At 40.2% G+C, this 14,686-nt stretch overlaps 1 protein-coding gene across 2 annotated transcripts; it reads left to right on the plus strand.

The window, feature by feature from the left end:
* The first annotated feature begins 311 nt into the window (after nt 1-311).
* ALLC (allantoicase) lies at nt 312-14,352 on the plus strand. Of its 2 annotated transcripts, none has more exons than XM_083495950.1 (12): nt 312-400; nt 2,484-2,630; nt 3,818-3,868; nt 4,806-4,893; nt 5,079-5,204; nt 6,687-6,766; nt 9,039-9,171; nt 9,552-9,707; nt 11,054-11,127; nt 11,479-11,587; nt 12,148-12,275; nt 13,023-14,352. In XM_083495950.1, exons 2-12 carry the CDS (start codon nt 2,541-2,543, stop codon nt 13,173-13,175), a joined length of 1,188 nt encoding a protein of 395 aa, XP_083352076.1. In that variant the 5' UTR covers nt 312-400; nt 2,484-2,540; the 3' UTR covers nt 13,176-14,352. The 2 variants fall into 2 exon arrangements, with proteins under 2 accessions (XP_083352076.1, XP_083352077.1); XM_083495951.1 differs by lacking the exon at nt 312-400 and adding an exon at nt 819-974.
* The last annotated feature ends 334 nt before the right edge of the window (nt 14,353-14,686 follow it).

The raw sequence follows: 14,686 nt of genomic DNA on the forward strand, positions 1-14,686 counted from the left end.
CTCTGGCTGTTGTGCTGCTAATGCTGCAAAAGAGACCTTCCATTCCAGGAATGGTTCCAGGAGCAAAGTGTGTGAAGGCCAGGATCGTGGTAGAAAATATGAGTTTAAAATGTGTCAAAAACACCGTGCTTTGTGCAATTTGCAAGGTTAATTTAAAATACGCTGCTTAAGTAAAAAAAATATTTTAGATTCATAAAGAGACTGCACATTCTTTTTGTATGTTTGTTTGAGGAAGGGGGTGGGTGTTTACATAGATCCTTTACAGAATCAATATAGTCTAATGATTGTCTACTGGTTGTGTAACCTGCTTATTGGGGATTGTCCACCAATCCGTTTGAAACACTAGTCTCTTCACAGTGCAGATTATTTACGGCTGTCGTGGACCAAAACTACTAATAGAGTAAGACTAATTGATTTTTATTCATTTCTCTTAAGATGTTATGGCAAATATATTTTAGACTGAATGATTTAAAAATATCCATAGGAATGTCCATATTTCATGTTTTCCAGTGAACTGTGAAAAGTTTCAATTCAGTATAATTTAACAATTTTGTTCCCAATTTTGATGGTGTGCCTAGACGACACAACTTGGCTATTTTGCCTGTAATTGATTAGCTTATAGTTATTAGAATATATAGCACTAGCTTTTACAACTGAACTGCCATTGCTCTGCATTGAAATAATTATGGTAGCACAATTAATCACGTCTTATTTGCAACCTTGTAATTAAAAACAAAAATCAGCATGGTTTTATATTAATAACTGAAGAAAAGTAATCTTTTAACTGTTTTTACAAAAAAGAAATGGCAACCTTTCAGCAGTCCCACTTGGTCAGGAGGACGTCCAAGTATATAAACATAATATGCTTGGACTTCGAAAAAAGATACTGACAAAAGACTCATGAGTAACTCTGCAACGGTAATAATATCTTCTCAGAAGTAAGTCCTATTGAATTCTGAGGCGCTTACTCCCAGGTAAGTGGGGTTGGGTTGCAGGCTAAACCTAGCAAATGTGGTAAATAGGGCTGGTCCGTTTTAGTTCAGTAACTGGCTAAACATAAAGCAGATGGAAGGAATAAACTTGTTTCAAAATGGAGGCAAGTAGGCAATGAACTGTACAAGGATCTGTATTGTGGATGTGGACCAGTGTTTTTAATTTATCATCCATAAATGAGCTGGGGGTAAAGAGTGAACAGTGAGGTAGCCAATTTGCAGCTGACACTTGATTATTCAGGTGAATATTCAAGGAAAGAGCTCCAACATAATTTATCCAAACTGAATAATTGGGCAACAAAATGGCAAACAAGAGTCAGTGCAAGTAAGTACGTAATGCTCATTAGGGGGAACGATTACCAACTTCATATATAAACTGATGGGATGTAAGAAAGCTGTGAAAAAGGGAAATTCCATACTTGGGATCGTTAGGAAAGGGATTAGAAATAAAACTGCCAGCATCGGAAGACTTTGATATAAATCTATTGAGTTGCCAAATTGTGGAATGCTGGGCATGCTTAAATTAAATATAACAGAAGAAGAAAAAGAAGAAGAAGAAGAAGAAGAAGAGGAAGAGGAGGAGGAGTAGTTTGGATTTCATATCCCGCCTTTCACTCCCTTTAAGGAGTCTCAAAGCGGCTAACATTCTCCTTTCCCTTCCTCCCCTACAACAAACACTCTGTGAGGTGAGTGAGGCTGAGAGACTTCAGAGGAGTGTGACTAGCCCAAGGTCACCCAGCAGCTGCAGGTGGAGGAGCGGAGACTGGAAACGGTGCAGAAAAGGGCAAACCCAATGAGCAAATGTTAGAATTTCTTTCATAGAAGGAAAGCCTAAAGTGCTTGGGGCTCTTTTTCTTAAAAGGCAACAAATAGATGATAGTGAATAAAGTCTTAGAACATTAGGCACGGTTTTGACGAAGCAGGTAGAGAAAATACTATTTTCCCTCTCTTTTAAACCTAGAAAGTGGAGGTCACCCTGTTAAACCAGTTCACCATAGATTCAGAACTGCTGTTAAATTACAATAAATGTACAGAATTTGCTACCACAAGATATGGCGACACAGCCCACTGGCTTAAATGGGGTTCAAAGAGGATTTAAATCCATGAGGTGAAATGATACTTCAGTTCTAATGGCCACAGCTAAAAGGGAACTCCAGAACGCCAGCCACATGGGGCCATTCTGCATTTACCATTTATAGTGGTGTAGTTGTTGTTTGATCCAGCGTTTGCCTGCTCCTTTTGGTCACATATCGCTGTTATTAACGAGTGAGTATGATGCTTTCCTTTCCACACAAATTGTAGGTTGTGCCTGTACTGAGAAAATATCCGTACCTGTATTAGCCTTGTGTTCCTCCAGCCGGTAAATTCTGGAGTTATTTATTTGATCACTATTATTTATTTAATCAAATTACAAGTTTGCTTTTAAGAAAGGGGGAGCTTAATGTGATAAGGTGGGTTTTTTTGATTTACTTTATTTCTCTTCCCTTTTAGAAGAGTAATATCTTTTTAACAACAACAAAAAATTTCAGTGTGATCTTTTGAAGAAAGATGACCGTTCATCTCTCTGAAAAGAAGGGCAATGTTTTACCTGACTTCCTGCATCTGAATGACTTGGGATGTGAATCTGTAGGAGGGAAGGTAAATTCAAAGAAATTCCCCGAAACAAGAGAGGTTCATAAAAGTAGATGATGTTTAGCTTTTGTGCAGGGATTTTGAAAATTTATTTTTTTAAAAATCTAACTTCTAGAGATACAGTGGTACCTCGCAAGACGAATGCCTCGCAAGATGAATGCCTCGCAAGACGAAAGAGTTTTTCGTTTTTTGAGTTGCTTCGCAAGACGAATTTCCCTATGGGCTTGCTTCGCAAGACGAAAAGGTCTTGCAAGTTTGTTTCCTTTTTCTTAAAATCATTAATACATGTATTCCTATGGGAAACCGTGCTTTGCAACTCGAAAAATTCGCAAGACGAAAAAACTCGCAGAACGAATTAATTTCGTCTTGAGAGGCACCACTCTATAAAGTTGTTATCCTAATTATTATGATGCTAAGATGTGTTTGTCTTTTTGAAAATATTTTGGTAAAAATCAATAGATTTCCATAATTAATTTTGATAACATTTTCAAATAAAAGTGCTGCATAAAATATTAAATCAAAAGCAGCTCCTTCCTGCAGGGCTACAAACACAATTGCACACTTTCAAGTGTAATGTTGATGTTCTTGTGCAAATGGTATCACAGGTGCACAAGTTTAAGTGTTATTGAGGCAATAATAATAGCAGTTGAACTAGGATTTGTGTAGCCTCTTTCTCAGATACAAGACACCCATTGGATTTTTTGCCTTTTGTGTTATGTGGCGTGAGCAAGCTGGTGCAATTGGATATCATCCTACAGCACCTGAAGCAATTTAAAACCATATCAAATATAGAACACGATAAGTATAATAGCAATAATAATAATAATAATGATAATAATAATAATTCATCTGTAGCATTTGATTCATTTCAAGATATCCAATGTATCCAGCAAGCCATTCTGGTAAAGATTAAAAAACAGAATTCACTACTCATTGAACCCCCCCCCCCCGCACTAAAAGTCATTGTGAACAAATGCAGTTTTAGAGCTCACATAAAAAACCAAGGTGAGGGCTGATAGTATGTCTCAGGGAAAGGAATTCCATAACTTGGGGGGCCATCACTGAGAAGGCCCTGTCCCTCATACCAGCCTGCCTAATCTCAAAGAGAGATTTCCAATGTCGCATGTAAAATAAAATTTGTAGTTACATGTAAATTGCAGCTGTAATTCATGCTTCTTTTTTATTTTGTAAAGGTTTTATTTGCAACGGATGACTTTTTTGCTCCTGCAGAAAATCTCTTAAAGGTAGGTATGCAATATCTATATGGCTCTTCTTTGGATTCCAGATGTATTCCGGTGATAAAGGCCACTGCGATCCTCTGATGAAGGGTGGTATATAAATTTAATAGATAAATAAAGGCCAGTTAACAGTCTAATGCTTAAGGTATTGCTGCACAGTTGCCTTTTCGAAGCTGTGAAAAGTTGGGGGGGGGCATACACTACAGAGTTTCGTTTCCTTTGTATAAGAATAAGCATTTGGCCAATTGTGGTAGTGATAATATACAGAAGTTAGGTATTTTCAGACTCTGGCCTTAATGACTGTACATTGGTACCTCAGGTTAAGTACTTAATTCGTTCCGGAGGTCTGTTATTAACCTGAAACTTTTCTTAACCTGAGGTACCACTTCAGCTAATGGGGCCTCACGCTGCCACCGTGCCGCCGGAGAACGATTTCTTTTCTCATCCTGAAGCAAAGTTCTTAACCTGAAGCACTATTTCTGGGAAGCGTATGTAACCTGAGGTACCACTGTACATGGAAGAGCGTCTCTTTAGGTGGTAATGGTGTGCAACTTCACTTATTTCAAATGGCCTTACATTACAAGGGCTCCCCTTATAAACTAGCTCTGCTTCATTTGGGGTCGTAGCCCACTGGATTTCTGAATTGAATTCCATCCTCAATGGCACCACTATATGATAGCTGCTGTTCATGTTCTAGGCCTTTTTCAGACTGACACCAATCTCAAGGGAATGGCCATAGGCGGCTAGCCAGCCCACTAGCCCTCCCCTTGCCCAGTTCACTTTTAATTGGGTTCATTTCACATAACGAACACAAAACCCCCGAATCAAGGCATTCTGAAGCACCTACTATAAACATATAAACATTCTGTCAGCTTTAAACCTTATTAAAATGAAGGGCATAATGCAAGCACTACCTTGATCTTTTTTATATTTGTTTGCTTAGAAACAAAGACCAGCATATCATGCAGACCTATTCACTGAGTTTGGAAAGTGGAGGGATGGATGGGAAACCAGGAGGAAGCGCATTCCAGGTAAAACAGCTGAACCGACATTTATTTATTTTTAGAAGACTTTTCTTTTCTGAGAGAATTTCTGAGATTATGGCGAAAGGTGGGTAAGGAATCTTATAAATAAATAGGATGGAAAATTTCCTAAATCTACATATATTAACGTTGGTTGGGTGTTGCATTTTAAAAGTTCTTCCTTTGCGTCTTAGGTCATGATTGGTGCATCATTCAGCTGGGGGTGCCAGGTACGATTTATGGGTTTGAGGCAGACACATCTTACTTTGCTGGAAACTGCGCTCCTCAGATATCAATCCAAGCTGCTTGCTTGAAGCCAGGTAAGTTAAGATCTCAAGAACTTTGTAGAGGTTCTGATTACGCTGTATCAGAACACGGAAAGGTGACAGGAAAGGGATCCTCATGGGAGCAACATCAGGAGAACAGTCACGTTGCCTGAAACCCAGTGGGAGATGAGCATCATTGAGAGAAACTTTTCTTCAAGGCCTAGGGCCATAGCTGTCAACTTTCAGATTTGAAAATAAGGGATCAGCAGCCTCACCTTTCCCGGGGACAGTCTACGGGATATCTAACAATCCAGGATAGCAGTGGGAAGCAATGGGAAACAGTGCTGGAATAAGGGAATTTCCCGCAAAAAAGGGGGAGGCTGACAGATATGCCTAGGGCTAGAGCAGGCATAGGCAAACTCGGCCCTCCAGATGTTTTGGGACTACAATTCCCATGATCCCTAGCTGACAGGACCAGTGGTCAGGGATGATGGGAAATGTAGCCCCAAAACATCTGGAGGGCCGAGTTTGCCTATGCCTGGGCTAGAGGTTACGAAATGTCATGGAGGGGGCAAGGGAAGCCAAATATGGACCCTCAGCAGGAGGGACTGGCTATTGGGAAAGTGTGAAGGAGAGACTTTTTCAGGTTTAGCTACCACGCACAGGATATCTAGGGACTAATACAGGCACTGGAGATAAAAAAAGCCATAGTAATGTTTCACCATTCATGACTGCTTGTTTCTAATCTTCTATGTGGATAGTTACCGGCACAGAGCTATGCTGACTATAAATGAACAGCAAGGGTATCCAGATGCCTCAGTTAGTAGAGCATGCGATTCTTAATCTCAGAGTTGTGGGTTCAAGCCCCACGTCGGGCAAAAAGATTTCTACCTTGCAGAGGGCTGGACTAGATGGTCTCTTCCCACAATACAATTCTATGATTCAATATCTGAAATGGCACAAATGTGATTAGGAGAGTGTGCACTGATTATGATGCATTCATCCCACATGCTGCTACATTGTGCTAATCCCAACCTGATCTGCATCACAGGGACATCCTGACAGAAGCTTTCTTTACCCCAACAGTATCAATTTAGTAAACGGCAATGGTCGTGTTGGCAATGATGGAAGCGGGTGTTGACTCTCACATATCAGCAGTTTTTCATTTTTTCATGTTTCTGCGCATGGTGTTCAAAGTCATGTTTAGTTTGCTCTTTCGTCTCCCCAAAGGACCCCTGCCCCCTTAGCCCTACAGTAGATAAGGTAAAGGTAAAGGGACCCCTGACCATTAGGTCCAGTCGTGACCGACTCTGGGGTTGCGGTGCTCATCTCGCTTTATTGGCTGAGGGAGCTGGCGTACAGCTTCTGGGTCATGTGGCCAGCATCACTAACCCGTAGATATCCTTTTGCTAATATAGCGAATCTAAACAATATAGTGAATCTAAACAATTAGCTTTTCGGAAGTGGATGTGGAAGAGGTTTTGATTATGCCCACATTGCCTACTTAAATTTCTGTTGGGCGTATTGTCTTTGCAGAGGAGGTACCAGCGCTGCCAGCAAGAGGGAACAGAATAGGAACAGCCGCTTCGGATGAAGAGCTGAGGGTTGTCAAGGAGGTAACTGGGATGCCTGTGTAGGAAAAGCACCAGATAACACTGACTTATTGCGCTAAAATTACTGTGTTTTATCAAAATGTTAAGGCACATTATTTTAGACTAACTTCACCACCTATTAGTGTGGAGCGGTACCTATTTATCTACTTGCACTGGCGTGCTTTCGAACAGCTAGGTTGGCAGGAGCAGGGACCGAGCAACGGGAGCTCACCCTGTCACAGGAATTCAAACCGCCGACCTTCTGATCGGCAAGCCCTAGGCTCAGTGGTTTAGACCACAGCGCTACCTGCTTCCCAATGAAATTGCCTCTTGGCATCTGCAAAATATGAAGGTGGGGAAAGGGGATAGGCTGCACCATGTAGGTGCCACATATAGGGAGTGACTAGCAGCAACCAATGGGGATAAAGGCCTATTATGCTTCTGAACTCTATACTATCTTCTGCTTCTCTGAACCATCTCCCACATATCCCCTCTTTCTCAATTTATTTACCCACAGCTGTCTCTGCAGCCCTAATCACTAAAGCCTACTTTACAAATAATGATAAGGAATGAGTTGTTAAACCACAAGTTAACTATGAGTTATCCCAGACCACCAAAAAAGCCACGGCTTGTTTCTCCAAAGAGAGCCAGTGTGGTGTAGTGGTTAAGTCACACTTCTCTGAAGTCTCTCAGCCCCATTCACCTCACAGAGTGTTTGTTGTGGGGGAGGAAGAGAAAGGAGAATGTAAGAAGAAGAAGAAGAAGAAGAGGAGGAGGAGTTTGGATTTGATACCCCGCCTTTCACTCCCTTTATGGAGTCGCAAAGCGGCTAACATTCTCCTTTCCCTTCCTCCCCCACAACAAACACTCTGTGAGGTGAGTGGGGCTGAGAGACTTCAAAGAAGTGTGACTAGCCCAAGGTCACCCAGCAGCTGCATGTGGAGGAGCGGAGACGCGAACCCGGTTCCCCAGATTACGAGACTACCGCTCTTAACCACTACACCACACTGGCTCAAAGTTAGCCGCTTTGAGACTCCTTCAGGTAGTGATAAAATGGGATATCAAATCCAAACTCCTCCTCCTCCTCCTCCTCCTCCTCCTCTTCTTCTTCTTCATGGCTTGTTTCTCCAAAGTTTGGGTTGTTTTCTAGCTGCTCTTGCCTCATGGCTTTTATAATTCAATGAGTGCCTGGCGTGCCAAACAAGCCAAGGTTAAGGAAGGGTGATGGGTTCATACATATCACCAAGCCATAGTTAAAACAAACCAAGGTTAGTAAGCCACCAGCAAACCATAGATTCAGAATGTGCTTTGTTGGCCGTAAACAAACCATTGTTAAAGCTGCTGGCCTGGGTACACACATAACACTATGCCATTTTTTTAATTAATGCAACATTTGTAAAGGAGAATATACAAGAGTTTGTGATAGGGTATAAGCCTATGTGCATACAATTGTTGTATGTGCAAAGGCTCTGCTTCAATCTGTGGATATCAGAGTTGCGGCTAACAGAGAGAGCAATGCAGGGGAGTCCAGCAACATTTCTCACTATGAACAGAATACATAAAAGAGAGAATGTGAATCGTGATGAAAACATTCTCCTATCACCATTCCTGCTTTTGATGCGCTCAGGTAGACCTTAGATATTTCTATACTTGAAAAAGGGCTATAAACAGTGGGTATCTGGAATTTCCCAGGAGTAAACAAGTAAACAGGATGGGGACAACAAGTGGCCTACGGGGCTGTGCTATGAATGGCTGGTTTACCAGAGCGCACCTATCTACAAGTTTGTTACATTAGTCACCTACTAAGCTTGCCTGAGTGCTCACTGGAAGGACAGATCGTGAAGCTGAGGCTCCAATACTTTGGCCACCTCATGAAAAGAGAAGACTCCCTGGAAAAGACCCTGATGTTGGGAAAGATGAAGGGCACAAGGAGAAGGGGACGACAGAGGACGAGATGGTTGGATAGTGTTCTCGAAGCTACCAGCATGAGTTTGACAAAACTGCGGAAGGCAGTGGAAGACAGAAGTGCCAGGCGTGCTCTGGTCCATGGGGTCACGAAGAGTCGGACATGACTAAACGACTAAACAACAAGCTTGCATTAAAGAGGCCAGTTTTAGCAGCACTGCACATTTCAAAAGTTTTACACCTGAGTTACGTAAGCACCCTAAATATTTTAAAGGTAGTCTTGTTATGGGTGTGGGGCCACCTCTATACCAGCTCAGGTGTATTAAAAAGAAATCTAAGTAAAGTTATCATTTCCTTGAAAGTTAACCAGCTAATGAATATTTATTTTTAGATGAGGTCAGATGAATGGACTTCCTTAGTTCCCATCTCAAAGATAAAATCAGGAAACCTTGATGCTGCCCACAACTATTTTGTTGCAGCTTCGAAGCAAAAATGGACACATCTAAGACTCAACATATATCCAGGTAAGATCCGTATCAGAGGAAAAGAACCTGTGACCCTCTAGATGTTGCTGAGTGATAAGTCCAGTTATCCCTGACTATTGGCCATGCTGGCTGGTACTGATGGGAGCTGGGAAACGATGAACATCTGGAGAACCACAGCGATGAAGCTGTACCACAGCTGTATATGTAACACCATTTGCTCACATTCTTTCTTTGTTATTTCTGTCTCTCCCTTAATTATCATCATAGCATATATTAAGTTATATCCGTCGTATGTTATTGTAAAATGTTAACTACTAAAAAATATAGAAATGTGCATATGCATTGTTTTCTCTAATCAAAATATGTGCATCCTTTTCTTCTGGCATGAAACCAGAATTAAAACCCTTTCCCCCTCCCAGATGGTGGAATTGCACGTTTAAAAGTGTATGGTACAATGCAGAGAGAATGGCCACTCTCTGGCCTGAACCACTTGAGTGATTTGGTGGCAATGGTGAACGGAGGTGTCTGTGTTGGATACAGTGATGCTCAGTTAGGCCATCCTGGGAATATTTTAGGTAAGAATCACACCAGGCTTTGTTTATAGCCATTGATTTGGTTTCATGTAATGCAGTTTGAGTGTGATGTTTTCGTGAAATTAAGCTGTCAACTTTTTAGTGAACTGCTAAACAATCCCTCACAATTGTTGTTTGTGGGAATAATCCATGAAATACTATGTCCATTAATAGCACTTATGCTCAGTAAACCCAAGCGAAATAAACAGGCATGGTGCAAGCAGTAGTGTTTGGTGAATTCCATTCTGTTTTAGCTGAGAGTCCAATGACATTGGTTAAGCATGATGTTCTGCCCAGCTGAAAATAGTTTCTCCAGTTTATAGATACAGTAGATGAATGGGCAGAGCAAGGCAGAGAATTTTGGATATAATTTTTCAGATATATTTTTTCACACTCCTCATTTCCCCTAGCATTAGGAAATTGCAGTGCATAGTGGTTCGCACATTCTCCTTCTGAGGAGAATGTAATTTGTGGTATTTCTTTTTTCCAAGACTTATTACAAAACAGGGGAACAGAGAACCACTAGTCTTTAGCACAGTATTGGTTCCCCTAAACAGCCCGTTCTTGGATTCCTCTTGTTTCCCAAGACTGCTTTTTGCCTGGCAGTTATAAATCTTCAGACTCCTTTGCTATTTATAGCAGAATTCCAAACACATGGTCATGGAAAATGAAGGGGTATATATATATATATAGAGAGAGAGAGAGAGTGTAAAAATCATGTCTAGATGAAGGATTTGTATTAGAAAGACCCAGCTAAATAAGGTATTAATATCTATCTGCAATATGGATGAAAATCAAATGTGATCTGCCACGAACACTAAATTCTGGGTTGCAATATTTAGTTATTGAATTAGTTTGATTAATAAATTGAAAACGGTTTTGTCATCTACAAACATACCACTTATTAATTAGGGAACCCATAAGCACAGGAATGTGCTTAGTGAAAATTTTGACACCCTTGTATTTGAACAGCAGGTCGATATGCCATATCAGAAACTCATTTTGAAACTTCACTCGAATTAATGTTTAATATGCACAAGTCCAAATCCCTATTGGGTATGCAGAACTAATTGTGTGGTTCTTTGGAACCTGGCTAAAGCATTTCCCCCCTTGGAAATGGTTGTTTTATTGTTACAGAATTTTAATTAAAAAATCATCATTAAATGACCAATTACAATATTTACAGTTAATTAGCTGAGGTTTTTCTCATCAACAGATAGCCCTACTAAGTTCAGAAAAAAATCACTTTAGAACATATAAAATTAAGGAATAAGGTGATTCATAGTTAAGACTTTTGGGTTATTCTCTCTATATAGTGTCTCTATTCTTTTGTTTTGGTGATGGGTTAGGACCAGGTAGAGCAAAGTCCATGAAAGATGGATGGGAAACAGGCAGAAGTCTGCAAAGGCCACCTATTTTAAAGGTAAGAAACAAATTATTTAAAACAACTCCTATCCAATTCCTAAACATAATTCATATACAGAAGAACACTGATCTTTAGAAGCTGCAATGAATGTATTATTTTCAGTATTCCTCAGCTATTTCTTGTCACTAAAGTGTTTTATTGATCTTTATGATGCCTCCCACAACAACAAACACAAACAACAGTATATTGAAACAATACGTTTCCAGACAAAATGCAGTTTTTTGAGCGAAGGAGCTAACATGGAAACTGCTGCGTATTGGAATCTCCCACAAATGGATATTAATATATGAGTGGATTACGAGGGGGAATCAACCACTTAAAAAAAAAGAGTCTTCCTTTTAATTCCAGCTTGGTGACAAAGGGATCTTACTTGTACCAGGAAGTGAATGGGCAGTCTTTCGATTGGGACATTCAGGTGTTATAACGCACATAGAAATGGACACCAGTCACTTTAAAGGTACAAATTTCTTGTTATGTTAGTCTTATGTCAAACCCTCTTTACCTAGATAACTCTATGAAAAGTTTACTACTGTTCAATGTGTTTCCAAAGATTTTGGTCCAAACAGATAGATAGATAGATATGGAAGATTTTGTTAAAATTCAGCAGATTTTGTTATACTAAATCGAGCATAATGAATGTTTTAAAATTTTGCCCCTCCTTTCAAGCTGTAAGAGTCAGGCAGATGTTTTAAGAAGCAGGCTGTAGTGGGTAATATTCATATTTCACCTTTGAAAATGCCACAGGGTACTACTATATAATCTGTGCAGTATGATCCTAATCATGTTTATTTTTTTTTGGGGGGGGGCTCTTATCACTGAATTCAGTGGAGTTTTACCTCAGCAAGTGTGGAAAGGGTTCCAATCTTAAAATGCAACCATATATCTCTTTACTCAGAAGTAATACTTACTGAGTTGAATGGGACTTCTTCCTGGGTAAGTGTATATAAGATTGCAGCCCTAATTTATTTGGAAGGAACTATTAGTATATCACATTCAATTATTTTATTTTACTACTAGGAAACTTTCCAGATACATTTAAACTTGAGGCCTGTATTTTGAATACAGAAGAAGAAAATGAATATAATGCACAAAAGTGGGCTTTGAAGCAAGGTCCAAAATGGAACACACTGGTACCTGCAACAAAGGTCAGCTTTGAATCTCTAGATCAACTGAATATGAATATATCTATATTATGGGTGGGAAGCACTTTACAAAAAGCAATTATGAGTTCCAGAAAAACAAAAGCCACAAACATACAACATCCACAAAGCATGTTCTCCTTCATGGAGAGCACGTGTTGTGGTAGGGTCTAACAGGACACCCCCTCTTGGTTATTGGGCGGGACCATTTGGATGGCCATGACTGTGACTGGGCCAATTTGGGTTGTTGGGGGGATTTTGATGTTACCATTTAGAGGGTGGGCCTGAAGGTTATATATTCTTGGCATGTAGCCTTTTTCAGTCTCTTTTGCTGCATGCATCGGATCGCCCGCTCACCCTCTCTAATTTAGGGCTGTTGCGTTTGACATTGCTATGCCTGTCATGGGGTCATCTGCTTTTGGGGCAGGGGCCTGGTAGGAATTTTGTCCATTTGGCAGATTGGCTGGTGCCATTTGGTTTTTGCCTACTGCAAAATCCGGAAGTCAGTTCTGTCCCTGGACGGGGACAGATAGTTGGAACCAATGCCTACGCAACCACTCACATTTATGTATTTTAATAAAGTTGTGGCCAAAATTATGCCAAAAACCTTAAACAAAAATTCTGTGTGAATTGTGATTTATTTAGGGGGTGGCTTGGGGACCTTGACACGCAACTAGACAAAAAATATAAGATTGGAATGAGAATCTTGTCTGCAACTACTATTACCAAATTTATTGTGTTCTTTCCCCCCAGCTTAAACCTCATACGAGACATTTTTTTGATGGTACTGCCATAAAGATGCTGGATGTGTTTACTCATGTGAAACTTACTTTTGCTCCTGATGGAGGTGTAAGTAGGATGCGTCTCTGGGGATTTCCACGGGCCTTGCCAGACATGAGGAAGTAAAAATGTTCTCAGGAAAAAGGCTCTGCAGAATTTCACTCATGGTTAATACAAGACGGAATACAATTCATCTATCTGCATTCATTGAATTATACAGTTTTCCACATCATTGGTTCAAATGCAACAATTTATTACGGTTGTACAATAACATCATTTCTCTAGCTGAATGAATAATTTACATATATATTTGCTAACAGGTTATCGGATTTGGAAAATAGTATTATTTATTAAACAATGTTAAGAGGCAATGAATGCAGCTGTCGAACAGATAGAGCACATAAGGTAGAAAGGTTTGGTTTTTTTTAAAAGCGCAGTTACATATCAAGCCGGTTATATTGTTTAGAGCGTTGGACTAGGATTTGTGAGACCCGGATTCAAATCCCCACACAGCCATGAAGCCTACAGGTTGACCCTGGGCCAGTCACATACTCTTAGTTTCTTGCCTCACAGGGTTGTTGTGAGGATAAAACAGGGAAGCGGCAGAACTGCATTTGCCACCTTGAGCTCCTTAGGTGAAAGGTGGGATATTAATGCAATAATAAATAACCAGGACTGACCCAAGGCAGTTTGCTGCCTGATGTGTGGCGCTGCAAAAGGCATCCCCTGCCCTGTCAATGTCAATAGTACCCAAAGCAGAAAATCACACTTCTCCCCTCCCTGGCAATAAGAATAAAATTTAAAAAACTAAGAATTTAATGGCACCCAAAATCAGCTCCCTGAGGTTTCCCCCTCATTCTGCCTTGTGTGAGGACCAGCCCTATTCATTAAAAATAAAATCAAATCCTATGTGTAATCTAATTTTCAGTTTTGCTTACATTAGTCCGGAATATCCAAAATATGTCCTCATATATGATGCCGTTTATCACAGCCTTATTCTATGTTAACTTGGAAGTCAATCCTGCTTGATTTGATTGAAGAATTTGAGCAAGTGTGCTTAGGAGTGCAACGTTAAGTGGTGCTGATCACAAATAGCTGAGAGATTCTGGAACTATTAATTATCAAAACAGAGAGCAAAACTGTATTGAACATCTGTGCAATAATATGCTTCAGTATGTTTGAGGTTTGTGTGCTAAGAATAAATCTTGCATTATTATTATTTTTTGCTTAGATAGTTGTGCCTATCTTTTCCTTTTGCCATCTAAAATTGAATTATGTTATAATAAAAGAATACTTACCCTTCCTGGTTTGTACATTGCATACTTTATATTCTGTGCTTCCATCTTTTCCTATTGACCCAAATTTATTTAACTTTTGTTGGTACTTCGGGTTGTTTGTTTTGTTTTGGATAGTGTGTGCTTTTCAGGTGTTGGGACATACTACCAAGCTAGCAGATCTCCTACTCAATCACCTTTCTTTGTGATTAACTTTGCCTCAGACATGGGTAGGCAAACTAAGGCCCTGGGACCAGATCCGGCCCAATCACCTTCTAAATCCAGCCTGTGGACGGTCTGGGAATCAGCGTGTTTTTACATGAGTAGAATGTGTCATTTTATTTAAAATGCATCTCTGGGTTA

Source organism: Podarcis liolepis (assembly GCF_965112155.1).
Source record: "Podarcis liolepis genome assembly, chromosome: 3".
In the NCBI taxonomy this organism is placed as follows: domain Eukaryota; kingdom Metazoa; phylum Chordata; class Lepidosauria; order Squamata; family Lacertidae; genus Podarcis; species Podarcis liolepis.

Bases quoted from the DNA above. Each gene is read 5' to 3' on its own strand.
- ALLC (XM_083495950.1), top strand. From the start codon at position 2,541: ATGACCGTTCATCTCTCTGAAAAGAAGGGCAATGTTTTACCTGACTTC. The intron at 2,631-3,817 runs GTAAATTCAAAG...TATTTTGTAAAG, and splicing joins GTGAATCTGTAGGAGGGAAG to GTTTTATTTGCAACGGATGA. The intron at 9,708-11,053 runs GTAAGAATCACA...GTGATGGGTTAG, and splicing joins CCATCCTGGGAATATTTTAG to GACCAGGTAGAGCAAAGTCC.